General features: G+C 40.5%; 1 protein-coding gene across 1 annotated transcript in view; it reads right to left on the bottom strand.

Moving 5' to 3' along the window:
- LOC149460851 (uncharacterized) overlaps positions 1 to 17,746 on the bottom strand; it is a 122,317-nt gene that overhangs the window by 68,989 nt on the left and 35,582 nt on the right. Inside the window, exons 4-5 of the mRNA XM_089679192.1 lie at positions 15,374 to 15,467; positions 159 to 249 (exon numbers count right to left, since the gene is read on the bottom strand). Of these exons, the coding sequence (XP_089535318.1) occupies positions 159 to 249; positions 15,374 to 15,467 (185 nt within the window). The remainder of the gene's footprint in view (positions 1 to 158; positions 250 to 15,373; positions 15,468 to 17,746) is intronic.

Here is a 17,746-nt window from a genome sequence, read left to right as displayed (position 1 = left end):
ATTTTTTTTAAGGGGGATAAAGAATGTTTATTTATATATGTATCATAACTGTACACAGATAAATGTACTGCTAGGCTGAAAAAAGGTGTATGTAAGTTATACATGTATGGGGTGAACTGTGAAAAAGCATAAATATACAATGCTGTCATTTTATTTACCTTGAATCTGGTGACGAACTAAATGTTGTAACCCTTGGTGTATCCTTTTCAAATGTCCTGTCCCTGTTGCAACTTGCAATCTGGTCTCTCTCTACATAAAACAAAAAGATCTCTTATTTCAATTATAACAACACATGAAAGCTAGTTAAGAGCACACAATGCTGAACATTTACATATTTATTGCATTTTGTGCTCTTGTGGCCTAAAATGAAAAACATATTTTCATTATGTTGTCACGAGAAGCTACAAAGGACACTGACATATGGCACATGAAAATGTATTTGGTATGAACACAATGGTGAGCAGGCTTTGCTTTACAATAAACAAATTTCCACATTTCCCTAGAAAAAAAATATACAAATGCATCTCAGCATTTATGTCAGTCCTGTAATGAACCATCTTTCACATCTTGATATACTGTGTATCTACAAAGATGAAATGAAAACAAGTATGATCAGTACTTTTTCAAACATTACCTACTTGTAATTTTATTTGTATTTTTCATAGGACTCTTAAAATACTAGCATGCTTCTATTTATCTTCCCACACAATATACTCTATAGTATAGAGAAAATCTAATTTTATTATATAGGACAGTTTCCCCCAAAAACATTAAAAGCAGTTGCAGGCAGCTCTATATGGTTAACAATAAACATGTTACACTCAAAACAGAATTTTAAAGTAAACGTACAATTTCTCTTCTTATCTGGATCACCTTTTGCACTGGTGATGCAGCCAGTGTGCAAGCTTTCTCATAAGTAAGGCTACATCACCAGTGCCTTCCAGGGAGCTGTCATAGCTAACCTGCTAAATTTTGCAAGATTTCGCAAAATCTCACAAGATGTCAGGAAACAATTCATCGACCCTTTTTTTTTTAAAACACAGATGATGTGGTAATGCCCCATATGCAATGTGGCAGATAAAAATCTATGAACCATCAAAATACAACAAGATTTTGATAACTCATTTATGTAGTGGTGCCCCCAAATGAAAATTCTGGTGCCGAACACGTAAATTCAAAATGCACTTGGCCGAAAACCAAAACCGAAATGAATATATATTTTTTTGAAAAGAATACACTTTGATTAACCACTTGCTGCCCAGCCACCGCATATAAACGGTGGCAGGGCGGCACTCGTAGGCAAAAGCACGTTTTAAAACGGCTGTCTTCAAAACAGGTAGGGGGCGCGCGCGAGGTGCGCGCCCGCCCTACCTGTCCCGCGGGTGTCAGCCGACGGGTCACGGCCGGTTTTTACCGGCCGTTTTCCCGCGATTGACGGTGATCGCTGACACAGAGCAGGGCTGCATTGTTTACACACAGCCCTGTTCTGTGTCAGTTCTCTGACAGCTTGTGAGAAGCTGCAGAGTTTCTCTCCCTCGATCAGCTCCCCCCTCCCTCCCCCCATCCAGTACACACCCTTGCCCCCTAGTAAAACACTCCCCTTACACTGCAAATTCTAAAAATGTTAACCCCTTCCTCCCCAGTGACATTAGTACAGTTTCAGTGTTTTTTTTTCACTGTATTGGTGTCACTGGGGATGTCAGTGACCCCAAGTCAGTTCCCCCCCCAGTGTCAAAATGTCCACTGCAGTCCCGCAGTCCTGCCATAAGTCGCTGGTCAACGCCATATGTCGCTGATTGCCGCCAAAAGTCGCTGATCGGCGCCATTATTAGTATAAATAAAAATAAAAAATTCCAGTATCTTTCCCGCCATTTGTAAACGCTATAACTTTCACGTAAACCAATTAATTTACACGCATTGGGATTTTTTTTTAGCAAAGACATGTCGCAGAATGCATTTTGGCAGAAATTTATGACTAAATTAGATTTTTGCATTTTTTTTTTACTGGACATGTTTTATAGCAAAAAGTCCAAAATATTGTTTTTTTCCCCTCAAAATTGTCAGCCTTTTTTTTTATAGCGCAAAAAATAAAAACCGCACAGGCGATCAAATACCACCGAAAGAAAGCCCAATTTGTGGGGAAAAAAAATGATGTAAATTTCATTTATGTACCGTATTGCATGACCGCGCAATTGTCCGTTAAACTAGCGCAGCGCTGTATAGCAGAAAAATGGCGTAAATTGCAGTATTTATACCATAGTTTGTAGACGCTATAACTTCCACACAAAGCAATCAATATACACTTATTGGGATTTTTTTTACCAAAAACATGTAGCAGAATACATTTTGGCCTAAATTTATAACCAACTTTGAGTTTACTATATATTTTTTATAGCTGAAAGTAAAAAATATTGTTTTTCTTCAAAATTTTTGGCCTTTTTTTGTTTATAGCGTGAAAAATAAAAAGCGCAGAGGTGATCAAATTACACCGAAAGAAAGCTCTATTTGTGTGAAAAAAAGGACGTAAATTTCGTTTGGGTGCAGCATTGCATGACCGCGCAATTATCAGTTGAATTAGTGCAGCGCCGAGTAGCAAAAAGAGGCCTGGTCATTAAGGGGGGTAAATCCTCAGGAGCTCAAGTGGTTAAAAAAAAAAAAAAATATTCCCCAAATTTTTTGTAAAATCTAAAAGAGGATGTTACGGCGAGTAAATAGATACCCAACATGTCATGCTTTAAAATTGCGCACGCTCGTGGAATGGCATGAAACGGCGGTACTTAAAAATCTCCATGGGTGATGCTTTAAAATGTCTACAGGTTAGCAGTGTAGTTACAGAGGAGGTCTAGTGCGAGAATTATTGCTCTTGCTCTGACGTTCGTGGCGATGCCTCACTTGTGTGGTTTGAACACCATTTACATATGTGGGCATGGCCTAAGCATGCGTTCACCACTACGTGCGAGCACGGGGGGGAGCTGGGGCACTTTAAACTTTTTTTTTTAGATTTATTTTTTTTTATTGCACTGTCCCTTTAAAAAAATGTTTAATCACGTTTATTCTTATCACAAGAAATGCATGCATCCCTTGTGATAGAAATAAGCAGTGACAGGTCCTCTTTATCAAGAGATATGGGGTCAATAAGACCCCACATCTCTCCTCTGCAATGTACAGCATTGGATCAAAAAAAAGCATTGATCTAGTGCTTTGAAAAAAAAAATGGCCGGAGCTGGAAGCGATATCGCTCTGGTCCTCCAAAGACAGAGATCAGTGGAGGCCATCTTTCCTTCACTCATCTCTATGCCCAGCGCCGGGATCAGTCGATGGTTTCTCAGGTAAGGCTGAGAACTACCAAGCGGCGGCTGGCAGCGGCAGGTGGGCAGCGGCAAGGGGCGACGGCGGGGTTTTTTCGGCACCTGTATCGGTGCTGTTTTTTTAATTTCGGCCAATGGCCGAAAGGGGTGTTTTCAGCCAAAACGTTTTCGGCCATGGAAATTCCGGTGCATCCCTACATTCATGGATCTGTTTGTGCCAGATGTCACACATGCATAGTAAATATTATGTAAGCAGGAGGCATAAATGTCATTGATGCACCAGTCCAGAAAATCAGGAAGAGAAAGACAACCACCAAAGCCACCATGTAATTTAAAAATGAGATTTTCATCATAGGGTGGATGGAGCCATGGGATTTAGGAATTTATATATATTGCAACTGAGGCAAGTAAGCATGTGACACTTTAAAGGTTTGCTAGAGAAAACTGCTTATAACCCCCCCCCAGACATTTTATATTTTTAATCAGAGACCCTGGAAAATAGAATGCTTGTAAATGTGTGCAATTTTTTTATGTTGCACAATATTTGCGCAGAGGTTTATCAAACGCAAATTTTCAAGAAAGAGTACACTTTAATGAGCTTTAGTTAACACAAACACAATATAATACCCAATTATTTGGTAGAACATAGAAGATGATCATTCACCGAGTATATAGATACCTAACATGTCATGCTTGAAAATTGCATATGCTCATGGAATGGGGCCAATCTACAGTACCTAAAAATCTCTATGTGACACTTTAAAATCCTTTACAGGTTACAAGTTTAGAGTTACACAGGAAGTAAGGCACTGGAATTACTGTTCTTGCTCTGATGTTCACTGTGATGCCTCATATGTGTGGTGCGATCACAGTTACATATGTGTGCAGGACCTACGTGTGTGTTCGCCTTTGCGAGTGAGCACAGAGGAACGGGGATGCTGTAAATTTTTATTTTTGTTATACTGTACCTTACATTTTTTTAAATTAACTTTATTGCTATCACAAGGGATGAACAGCATGCCTTGTGATAGCATGGACCATGGCAGGTCCTTTTTATGGAGAGATCTGGCATCTATAGACCCCATATCTCTCCTCTGGCCTCCAAAGCATCGGATTGGTAATGACTTGCTCACATCAGCTGAAACCGGAAGTGACAAAATCCTTGTTGCTTCCAGTTTCTGCCGTCACACAGTGGAAGGAACAACATCAGTTCCTCTATGTCTGGGGAAACCAATGCCACTGGTCGCATCCTTACCGGGCTCCCCAATGGGACAGGACAGTCTAATAAAGGAGGCAGGAGAAGGGATCCAGAGGCTGTATAACCGCTCAGATTATTTTTACCTAAAAGATAATCGCTGGCTGAAAATAATAATATCAGGATCATGACTATAGCTACAGCCATGATTCTGGTATAACTGATTCAACCCCAGGCCATTTATAAACGGTCTAAGGACATGCAGCGGTTAAAATGGGGGGGGGAGGGGTTAAGAGAGTCTGTTTTGAGGTTGGATGAAACACCTTCAGTGAAGCAGTTTGTCTTTATCTGGTCCTTGGCAGTAAGTGGTAAAGCACATTTTCAAATAAAACCATTTTGGAACAAAACTGCCTTGTTGATTAATATAAGATGACAGTAATCCTTGACTGGAATCCAGTGTGTTTGTTTCCTACACCCTTCATAATGACCATGGCTGTTAGAAAATGTGATGAAGTTAACAACTTTGAAAGCGTAAACACATCTCTATGAATACACACAAATCCTGCATGCAAACTACACAATAGATACTCTGAGACCTATTTTTAGTGTATTCTCTGACTGGGACCACAAAAATGCATATATGTAATGCGGTCTACACTTACCACAGCAGCCATAGTGCAGACAAATGCATAGCCACACTACGTTAACATGATAAGAATAGCAGAGCAATATAAACAAACAGATGGCATAAGGGCAGGTTCATATTGCTGTGCTGCTGTAACACACTATCATGTGTTGTGGTGAGCTGTTACAAAGAAAATGACATGCACCTTATGCACAGTATAACACTTGTTAACGCACCTCAACATTGTAAATCCAGTCTAAGACACAAGCAGTGAAACATTTTCTAACAACAGTTCTGGTAAAATGATTTTTGATATGAACATACAACGTGATATATAGTTAGGACCATATATATTTGGACACATGCACAATTTTAGTTTTTTTCCAGGTATTTACCAAGACATATTCAAGCTATAGTTATATAATGGATATGGACTGAAAGTCCACACTCTCGGGTTTAATTTGAGGATATGTACATCCAAATTGGAGGAAGGGTTTAGGAATTACAGCTCTTAAGAGTAGCCATCCCCAATTTTTCTAGGGACCAAAAGTAATTGGACAAATGAATATAATCATAAATAAAATGTTAATTTTTAATATTTTGTTGAGAATGCTTTACTGGCAATGACTGACTGAAGTCTGGAACCCATGGACATTACCAAAAACTGGTTTCCTCCTTTCTGATGCTTTGCCAGGCTCTAACTGCGGTCTTCAGTTGTTCTTTGTTTGTGGGTCTTTCTGCCTTTAGTTTTGCCTTCAGCAAGTGAAATGCATACACAGTTGGGTTGAGATCAGGTGACTGATTCGGCCATTGCAAAATATTCCACTTTCTTTCCTCCAAAAGCTCCTGGGTTGCTTTTGCAGTGTGTTTTGGATCATTATCCATCTGTACTGTAAAGCGCCGTCCAATCAACTTTGCTGCATTTGGCTGAATCTGGGCTGACAGTATAACTCTAAACACTGCAGAATTAATCCAGCTGCTTCTGTCTTCTGTCACCTCATCAATAAACACCAATGACCCAGTGCCAATGGAAGCCATGCTTGCCCATGCCATCACACTGCCTCCACCATGTTTTACAGATGACGTTGTGTGCTTCGGATCATGAGCTGTTCTAAGCCTTCTCCACACACTTTTTTCTTCCCATCATTCTGGTACAGATTAATCTTAGTTTCATCCATCCAAAGAACTGGTCTGGCTTTTTTAGATTTTTTTTGGCAAAGTCTAATCTGGCTTTTCTGTTCTTAAGGCTTATGAAAGGGTTCACCACAGCGTGCAAAACACTGTATTTGCTCTTGTGAAGTCTTCTCTTGCTTGTAAACTTTGACAATGATACGCCCACCTCCTGGGAAGCGTCCTTCACATGTCTGGATGTTGTGAATGGGATTTTCTTTACCATAAAGAGGATCCTGGATCATCCACTACTGTTTTCTTCCGTGGACGTCCATGCTTTTTATGATGCTGAGCTCACCAGTGCGTTCTTCTTTCCTCATAATTTACCAAACTGTTGATTTGGCCACTCCCAATGTTGCTGATATCTCTCTGATGGATTTGTTTAATTTTTGAAGTCTTACGATGGCCTGTTTCACTTGCATCGACAGCTCCTTTGAATGCATGATGTAGGTTCACAGCAACAGATTCCAAATGCCATGCTTAGAATCAACTCCTGACCTTTTACCTGCTTAATTGATGAACAAATAATGGCGTAGCCCATGCCTGGCCATGAAACAGCTTTTGATTCAATTGTCCAATTACTTTTGGTCCCTTGAAAAAGGGGGGATGGCTACTTTTAAGGGCTGTAATTCCTAAACCCTTCCTCCAATTTGGATGTATATACCCTCAAAATTAAACCTGAGAGTGTACATGTTCAGCCCATATTAATTATATAACTAAAACTTGATTATGTTTTGGTAAATTCCTGACAAAAAAACTAAAAGTGTGCCTGTGTCCAAATAAATATGGACCTAATTGTAGGTTAGAATCCTATATCAGGCAAGGATTGGACAACATTCCTACTTCAAAACTCAAGCAACTGGTCTCCTTAGTTCTCAGACGTATATGGAGTATTATTAAAGGAAGAGGGGATACTACATTGTGGTGGACATGGCCCTGTCCCATGTTACTGACATCAATTTCAAAATTACCTTATTTTGTTCTTAAAATGGTAATTTTTCAGTTTAAACATTTGATACTGTAAGTTTTCTATGTTCTACTCTAAATAAAATTTGGGTTTATGAGATTTACAAATCATTGCATTCTGTTTTTATGTAGATTTTACATAGCATCCCAACTTTTTTTGGAATTGAGGTTGTACATCAGAAATGGACCGCCTTTACCTTCAATATTGTCTGTAAACAGAGCTTGCATTCTAAGGGAAGATAGCATTCTAAGGGGAGATCAAGAGGCAAAGATCTGTTTATACAGGGCCCAAAGTCATGGTTCAAAGTCAAACAGATGCAAGATTTGTGCCTACTAATCATTCACCTGATTTTTTTGTCATTACTTGCTGACATGTTTGAAAAAGATTAACCAACATATGGATTTGTTCTTTCTTTAGTACTGAAATATGTGGGCTGCTATTGCTCGCCTCCTTGTAGGAATACTAATTGCCTATCTATGCTTTCTGACCTGGAACAAGCACATGGAATAAAAAGTTCAGAGTGAAGTCAGAACACCTGCTCTGTATACTATACTGTTCCAGGTCAGTTGCTAAGAAAGTAATGAAGCTACTAGTGTTTTCATAAGAAGCCAGCCATGGTAGCCTCCAAAAGACTCAATATGAGTTTCATTGAAAGCTAATCCAGTCAGAGAAGGCAATCAGGATTCCTATTGGATAGCAAACATTGGGAAGAGGGCATAGGTTATACAGTTCCATTTTATTTATACTTTCCCACAGGCCTGTGCCTCATCGGATCCGTGGAGATCCTCCTGACAGATAATGGATTTGAATAATCTCATACAGTATCCTGCCACTGGGGTTTATAGAGCTATAGTTTCTCTTGTACAATCTTGGTTTCCCTTCCACAAAAGACCAGTAGGAGGGTTCTGATTGCACTGCAAATACAAGGTCTTGGACACCACAAAGCCAACTGAAATCTGCCTTCATTCACAAAACTTGTAAACCTAGTGCAAATGTGATACACCCCCTTTTGTGTGCTTATAGTACACATGTCATGAGAAAATTAAGGGGGATGCCACAGCTGACCTCTCCTTTTGGAAATGTAGGTTTTCTAGCGGTCATGCTCTGGCTTCAATACTTTGCTGTTGCTACTGTGACGATAGTGCGAAATAGAGACATGGACACTGACAGCCATCTTGTTAAGTCGTGGCCATGTTGTCTCTCCTGTCCTCCCTTTTGAATGAAATGTGAGGCTGTAAGTGAACAGAGTTCAAAAGTGCCTCTTATCCTAAATAAACACAGCTACATGAGCTCCACGGCTGTAAACCACTAATTAGTCTGGTCCCAGGGGATCTTCTTTGAAAAAACACTTTCCTCTGCCTGATCGTAAAACAGGTCAGTTATGACCTGTTAGGCCATTAGGGCTAAAGCATTCCATAAAACGTACATTCCACATGAGTCATTTTTCATACAAATTCATACACTTCAGCAGGAACTGTACACATTAATATGAAGTACATATTCGGATAGGTCATTTTTAATATGAGTCAAACGAGACCTTGCATGACTACATCAGTACCTACAAAAGAAAATAAAGCAGTCTCTTTTATCTGGAGTGGCAAAGATATGCTAAGTTTGGTACCTGTACATTTAGAATATAATTCTAAATATTAATCTGCCAGTTGCTAGGATGCTACCTGTACCTATTGAAGGTTATTGACCTTAGTATGAAATTGTAAGGGATTTGGTCATAACCTTGGTTACCGCCTAACACCCATCCCCAAACTGGACGACTGGTCATTTGTTCTCAGGAGACACCCCTTTGAGATGATAGAAAAAGACTGACAGCCTGGAGAAAACTAGCTGTCCTTTAACATCGATCAGGAACCACCTAAGAGACTTGAGAGCCAAAGCACCCTTTTGTTTGGACGATTGGACTCTGCTCAAACCAAGGACTTTTGCAAGTATTCTGCCTTCTGAACTTCTCTCTTTTATTTCTCTGTTGTTTTATTGCTCTCTTTATATCTTTTTTACATCTTTTTCTGTAAATACCGTATTTGCCGGCGTATAAGACGACTGGGCGTATAAGACGACCCCCCTACTTTTCCTGCTAAAATGTAGTGTTTGGGCTATACTCGCCGTATAAGACTACCCCTCTTCCAATGCACACCAGTGGGAGGAATAGTGCCCCATCATTGATGTCAGTGGGAGGAATAGTGCCCCATCATTGGTATTAGTGGCAGGAATAGTGCCCTATCATTGGTATCAGTGGAGGAATAGTGCTCCATCATTGGTGTCAGTGGGAGGAACAGTGCCCCATCATTGGTGTCAGTGGGAGGAATAGTGCCCCATCATTGGTATCAGTGGCAGGAATAGTGCCCCATCATTGGTATCAGTGGGAGGAATAGTGCCCCATCATTGGTATCAGTGGGGGGAATAGGTGCCCCATCATTGGTATCAGTGGCAGGAATGGTGCCCCATCATTGGTATCAGTGGCAGGAATGGTGCCCCATCATTGGTGTCAGTGGGAGGAATAGTGCCCCATCATTGATGTCAATGGGAGGAATGGTGTCCCATCATTGGTGTCAGTGAGGGGTGGAATAGTGCCCCATCATTGGTGTCAGTGGGGGGTGGAATAGTGCCCCATCGTTGGTGTCAGTGGGGGGGGGGAATAGTGCCCCATCATTGGTGTCAGTGGGGGGGAGGAATAGTGCCCCATCGTTGGTGTCAGTGGGAGGAATAGTGCCCCATCATTGGTATCAGTGACACCAATGATGGGGCACTATTCCTCCCACTGAGACTTGCTGACCCTGTTCTCGTATGGTGCTGCTGCAGCCAGCATATGTGGTTGCAGCAGCACCTCTACACAGAACACTTACCTGCTGCTCCGGCACTCAATTTTCGCGGGGCCGCTCGGCTCCGCCCCCTTGTCGGTGATTGGCCGCCTGTGTGCCTTTCCTGAGCTACAGTTCTGGCGGCCAATCACCGGTGAGGAGGCGGAGCCGAGCAGCCGCACGAACATCCAGTGGCCGAACTGAAGGAGACGCCGCGCTTCCTGGACCGGATCGTCGTGGGACTGGATCCAGGTAAGAGACATCAGCCCCTGTACTTAATGCCGCAGCCCCCCTAAACATGTGTACCGGCGTATAAGACGACCCCCGACTTTTGAGAAGATTTTCAAGGGTCAAAAAGTCGTCTTATACGCCGGCAAATACGGTATTTTAACTGTACCATTTTGACCTTTTTAGTAATAAATCCTGTTTTCTGAAAAGTGTTGAACTATCTCTAAAGCTTTTAATGCAAACTAAAGAATCCCTGTCTCTGAAGAATGCTACTGTATGTAATAATCCTCTGAATACATCTGTCTGTGGTGACAGTGTGTATTACAGACGCTTATACTAATATCATAGTGTTACTGCTAAGAATTGTGAGTTTCCTCCTTCTCTGTAAAAAGGTGGTGGTGGCAGTGTGAAGGGTTAATTGTGTAATTAACCTGACCCAGTAACAATCGCTCTCAGGCTGCTGGCACATAGATTGTGGTCCCGTGAGCTGGAAAATCTTTGTGCAGGGCACAGCTGAGAGTAGTATTGTTGCGCAAGTGACAGCGCGGTGCAAGATCGGCTGGTCCTTCAGTCACGAGTTGGTGAGAAGGGTGGGGTCTGACGCCGCGCACAGTCACAGCTACCAGTAAAGTATTGTTTTTTTTTTCCTTTCTTTTTTTTGGGCTGTAAACGAGAATTCAACATTTTTTTTTTATTATTAATATTTATTGATTTTCAACAAAATACATTTTACAATCATTTTCTCCAATTAAAAAAAAAAGAAAACGAAACAATATCATTCTACTACAATGATTATCTCCCTAAAATATCTTTATTCCCCCCCACTTCCCATCAACATTCATCTCCCACCCTCCTGCCCCCTCCCCCCCCGTCCCAACCACTATGCGTTTTCCTAACTCCTCACTATGGAAAGCAATCAAAGTATATCTAATAGCATATTACATCTTAATATATTTCACCTTCCCTTTATGATCTTCCCATTTTTTCCATTTTGCATAAAATGACCACATCTTGTCTACATGCATATAATAAAGTTTCTCCATCTCACAAATCTGATTTACTCTAACTACCCAATCCTCTTCTGTTGGCACTTCCTTTTTTCGCCAGAACCTGGGTATCAGACTCTTCGCTGCACTCAAAAAATACCATACCCCCGAATCCTTATATAATTTCACTGACAACTCTGTATCGTGGAAAAGACAAACCTCTGGATCTAATCTAATATTGATTTCAGTAATCTTCCCTACTAAGTGAACTATTTTCTTCCAAAATGTTTGTATTTTTGAGCACTCCCACCATATATGATACAACGTGCCTATCTTTCCACAACCTCTCCAACACAATGGTGAAATCTCCCCATTCATTTTATGTTCAATTTGTAGTGTAATGTGCCATCTTATCAAAAACTTATAATTTATTTCCACCTCTCGCATGCTAATATTTTCGTGAATTAATTTATATATTTTCTTCTGCTTCCCCTCATCTATTTCCATCCCCAAATGTCTTTCCCATTTCCCTATATACATTGGCATCGTGCTGGTGTCTAAATCAGTGAAAATCTTATATATTTTAGTAATTCCATGTTTCCCATCTCCCCGTGATTCCAATTTTTCAAATGGATTCCAGTCCTTTCTAGTTCTCAAAGGCTTCGGGAGTCTCCCAATAAAGTGCTTCAATTGGTGATATCGCCACTCATCCATCCTATTGAAAACGTCTCCTTTCTTCTTTTCCAGCTCTTTATATGATCCCAATTCCTTCCCCACCATTATATCTCTCAATTGCGCATCCTCCTTTATAATCCATTTTCCTGTTATACCCTCCCTACCTGGGGCAAAAAACTCTGTATTCCTTAGTGGCATTAACAGTGAATTAAAAACCCACCCCTTCTGTCTGTGCAATATTTCCCAAACTCTTAAAACATTTAACGTGTACAAGCTTGTGTTAACATCTAATCCCCTATATTGTGCAGGCACCCATATTATCCTACTTAGATACGTTCCACTCAGTGTATTTTAAATTTTGGCCCAGCTTTTCCCTGGATTGTGCATCCAATCAAAAATTCTTGCCAATATTACAGATTTATAATATCTCTTAAAGTCTGGTACTCCCAAACCACCCCTCTCTTCATTTCTACTCAACGTTTCATAACATATTCTAGGTTTTTTGTTCCTCCATATATATCTTATTATCATTTTTTTAAGTTCTTTAAAATATACCTCTGGAAGTTTGATTGGAACCATTTGGAATTTATATAAGACTTTGGGCACAATTACCATTTTTATCAGATTTATGCGTCCTATCCAAGACTGGTTTCCTCCCCCTAATCTCTTTAATTCCTCTTTAATCTCATTTAATAGTGAAATATAATTTAGTTTATACAAATTCTTATATGAAGCAGAAAGTTTTACCCCTAGATACTTAAATTCTTTTTGTCTCCATACGAAGGGAAATTCTTCTTGTATTTTTTCTTTTTCACTGTTTGTAAGATTTATATTTAGGATCTCAGTTTTTGTCGGGTTAATTTTTAAATTTGATAACTCCCCATATTCCTTCATTAACCTCATTAAATTTGGAAAAGTTATCCAAGGATTTCCCACATAGAACATCAGGTCATCCGCGTAGGCCGCCACCTTATGTTCTCTATCTCCTATCCATATTCCCTTTAGATCTATATTCTTCCTTACTGTAGATAGCAATGGCTCCAATGATAAAACATACAACAATGGGGACAATGGACATCCATGTCTTGTTCCATTTGACATCTCGAAAAACTCAGACCTTTCTCCATTAACCATAATACCTGCTGAGGGCCATCTATATAACTTTCCAATCCACTCTCTCATTCTAACTCCCAGCCCTGGCGCTTCTAAGGTGTCCATCATAAATCTCCAATTCACTCTATCAAATGCCTTTTCGGCATCAATTGACAACAACACCACCAGGGTTTTCCCTTTTCTACTTTCCTGAATGAGCAACAATGATCTCAACCCGTTGTCTCCGCCCTCTCTCCCTGGGACGAACCCCACCTGATCCCCGTGTATCCAATCAGGCATTAAATCCTTCAACCTATTTGCCAATACCTTTGCGTACAATTTAGTATCTACATTCAACAATGAGATTGGTCTATAGCAGTGGTGGGCAAGCTTTTTTTTCAACTGAGCCAAATCTCGCCAAAACCACGATTGAAATTTATTTTGAGAGCCACATTTTTAAAACTGAAAATACATCTCCCATATAGTAATTCATCCCCCATATAGTAATTCATCCCCCATATAGTAATTCATCCCCCATAGTAATTCATCCCCCATATAGTAATTCATCCCCCATATAGTAATTCATCCCTTATATAGTAATTCATCCCCCATAGTAATTCATCCCCCATATAGTAATTCATCCCCCATATAGTAATTCATCCCCCATAGTAATTCATCCCCCATATAGTAATTCATCCCCCATATAGTAATTCATCCCCCATATAGTAATTCATCTCCCATATAGTAATTCATCCCCCATATAGTAAGTCCCCCATATAGTAAGTCTCCCATATAGTAAGCCCCCCCCCATATAGTAAGTCCCCCCCCCCATATAGTAAGTCCCCCCCCATATAGTAATTCATCCCCCATATAGTAAGTCCCCCCCATATAGTAAGTCCCCCCCATATAGTAATTCATCCCCCATATAGTAAGTCCCCCCTGTGTCAATTCACTTACCTTTGCTCCGCGCGTTCCTCTCGTCGTGCTTCCCGCGCCGTTCTGGTCTTCAGGGCGGACTGTGAGAGGAGAGGAGTTCGTCACGCTGCCCCGCCTACATCCTGGCTGCCCCGCCTACATCCTGACAGCTGCAGAGTCCTGACTTTTGGGGCGGCCGCCCGAGAGGAGGGAGGGGAGCGGGCGGCCGTCCGAGAGGAGGGAGGGGAGGGGAGGGGAGGTGAGGGGGCGGCCGCCCGGCACACGCCCGTCCGAGAGGAGGGAGGGGAGGGAGGGGAGCGGGCGCCCGACACACAGAAGAGCCGCATTTAAGCTTGTAAAGAGCCGCATGTGGCTCGCGAGCCGCGGCTTGCCGACCACTGGTCTATAGCTTGAGCACTGGGAGGGATCCTTATCTTCCTTATGAATTAAAACTACATTAGCCTGTAGAGATTCTCATCTCATTTCCATCTCCCCCCCCCCCCCCCCAGGGCGTTCATGTATATCTTCAATTTGGGTATTAACAGTTCTTTATATTTTTTATATTATCTCACAGTATACCCATCTGGCCCCGGGCTTTTCCCCACCATAGTACTTTTTAATGCTGTTTTTATTTCTTCTAGTGTAATTTCTGATTCTAGGGAGTTCGATTGTTCTTCATTCAGTTTTGGTAGGCCTGCGTTTTTTAGGTATGTTCTTCTTTTTTCACCATTTGCTATTTCAACTTTATTTATAGTATCTTGCGGGATGATATTATACAACTTACTATAATATTCCTTAAATACTTTAGCAATGTCTTTAGTTGAGTGAACCACTTCACCCTTGGGGTTTCTTATTTTTTCTATGTAATTCCTATTTTTCTTTTTCCTTCAGGCTCTCATTAAGTACTTTCCCGGCCTATCTCCCCATCTATACCTTTCACTTATTACTTTATTAAAAAATCTTTTTTCCTCTTCCATCAAGGTCTCTAGCTCTTCTTTCTTTTTTATTATCTTCTTCATTATCTCCTTAAAAATTTTACTTTTATGCACCTGTACAAGATCAAATATTTCCTTTAGAAACCCAGTAAATACAATTATTAATTATGGGGACTTACATTTTTTTTTTACATCCATCACTGATTTGGCCAATAACATGATTTGCAGTTACCCTAGATAGGTTTAAAAAAAATGGTAAATGTTGCCACATAAGGCAAATGAATGTACCAGGATTTTCCTATGCTTTTTAATAGACCCAAAAGTTAAAAAGCAAATTATACCAAGCCAACTCTAGAAGAACACACCTGCAGTATTTTAACAAAAAGAATAGCCTAGTGTTTTGGTAGTAAATCAAGTATGTTCATATTGCTGAGATCATTGATAAGAAACTGGCATTTTATTACCTTCTGTAGTGATTATATTATTTCCACTGTGGTCTGGTGAGCTTTGCTCTGGTGTATCTTCTCCCATGCTTTTATTTGATTTGGCACTAAAATGCTAAAGCACAACATATACAAAATAAGCATGATATATAGTTATATTTGTGTTTAGTTTGTTATATTTAATGCAGTGGCAAATTTTGGAAAATAATGTAAGGCAAAAATAACACAATTTGTTACATATCTTTTTCTAAAATGTCTGAACTGTCATTTAAAGTTGCTATAGTGCTCAGTAGGAAATGTTCACATTTAGATGACTGCCGTTGCTTTCATCTCTGAGAACCCCAAGAATTATAAGTCAATTGGTGATTCAACTTACCAGTATCACCCCAAATGTGATATTTCAGTTTTATGTGGATCTAGGCTTTAACATTTTCTTGAATTTCAAATAGCGATATTTCAGACCAGCTAAAGTCCTGTTTAGGCTCTGTATGCATTTTATAACAGTGCTAGGACATCAGACTCAGTAGTGCATCATAGAATGAAATAATTTTTCTATTAAAAATAAATAAATAAACACTGTCCCACAGAGTATGTCCCAAATCATTGTTGTACAAAATAACAAGCTTTTTGAAGTCACACTCCCCATCCCCCAATTCATTTAGAAGTATGACATTTCTATACTTGCTTTTGCCCCTCTCTATCCAAATGATCAGTGGTGTTCTGTTCAAAACTGCCACTGACTAGCTATTTTACAGTTGCAAGAAAAAGTATGTGAACCCCTTGGGATTACGTGGAGTTTTGCATGAATTGGGCATAAAATGTGCTCTGAACGTCATCTAAGTCACAACAATAGAAGAACACAGTCTGCTGAACATAATACTACACAAACATTAGATGTTGCCATGGTTTAATTGCACATAACATGTAAACATTCACAGTGCAGGGAGGAAAAGGTATGTGAACCTTTGAACTTAATAACTGGTTGACCCTCCTTTGGCAGCAATAACCGCAACCAAACATTTCCTGTAGTTGCAGATCAGACCTACACAACGATCTGGAGTAATTTTGGACCACTCCTCTTCACAAAACTGTTTCAGTGTAGCAATATTCTTGGGATGTCTGGTGTGAATCTCTCTCTTAAGGTCATGCCACAGCATTTCAATCGGGTTGAGGTCAGGACTCTGACTGGGCCACTCCAGAAGGCGGATTCTGTGCTGTTGCAGCCATTGTTTTGTTGAATTACTTGTATGCTTTGGGTCATTGTCCTGTTGCATCACCCATCCTCTGCGGAGCTTCAGTTGGTGGACAGATGGTCGTACGTTTTTCTGCAAAATGTCTTGATAAACTCTGGAATTCATTTTCCCATCAATGACAACAATCCGTCCAGGCCCTGAGGCAGCAAAGCAGCCCCAAACCATGATGCTCCCTCCGCCATGTTTTACAGTGGGGATGAGGTTTTGATGTTGGTGTGCTGTGCCTTTTTTTCTCTCTACACATAGTGTTGTGTGTTCTTCCCAAACAACTCAATCTTGGTTTCATCTGTCCACGGTATATTTTGCCAGTAGTGCTGTGGAACATCCAAGTGCTCTTTTGCAAACTTCAAACGTGCTGCAATATTCTTTTTGGACAGCAATGGCTTCCTCCGTGGTGTCCTCCCATGTACTCCATTCTTGTTTAATGTTTTCCTTATTGTAGATGTGTCAACAAAAATGTTAGCATGTGCCAGAGATTTCTGTAGGTCTTTAGCTGACACTCTGAGATTCTTCTTTACCTCATGCAGCATTCTACGCTGTGCTCTTGCAGTCATTTTTACAGGACCACCACGCCTAGGGAGAGTAGCAACAGTGCTAAACTTTCTCCATTTGTAGATAGTCTGTCTTACCATGGACACATGAACATCAAGGCTTTTTGAGATACTTTTGTAACCCTTTCCAGCTTCATGCAAGTCAACAATTCTTGATCGTAGGTCTTCTGAGAGCTCTTTTCTGCGAGGCATGGTTCACATCAGACAGTGCTTCTTGAAACCAGTAAACCCAAAACAGGTGTGTGTTTTTTAAGGGCAGGACAGCTGTCAGCAACACATCCAATATCATCACACTGATTGGAGTCAAGGTTGGCTTACTCCTGGCTCCAATTAGCTCTGGGAGAAGTCATTAAGCTAGGGCCTCACATACTTTTTCCTCCCTGCACTGTGAATGTTTACATGTTATGTGCAATTAAACCATGGCAACATCTAATGTTTGTGTAGTATTATGTTCAGCAAACTGTGTTCTTCTATTGTTGTGACTTAGATGACGTTCAGAGCACATTTTATGTCCAATTTATGTAAAACTCCACGTAATCCCAAGGGGTTCACATACTTTTTCTTGCATCTGTACATTATAATTCAAGCAT

Source organism: Staurois parvus, unplaced genomic scaffold, assembly GCF_062004578.1.
Source record: "Staurois parvus isolate SC_StPar_1 unplaced genomic scaffold, SC_StPar_1.0 ptg000220l, whole genome shotgun sequence".
NCBI lineage: Eukaryota > Metazoa > Chordata > Amphibia > Anura > Ranidae > Staurois > Staurois parvus.
This window is presented reverse-complemented; position numbering and strand designations above follow the sequence as displayed.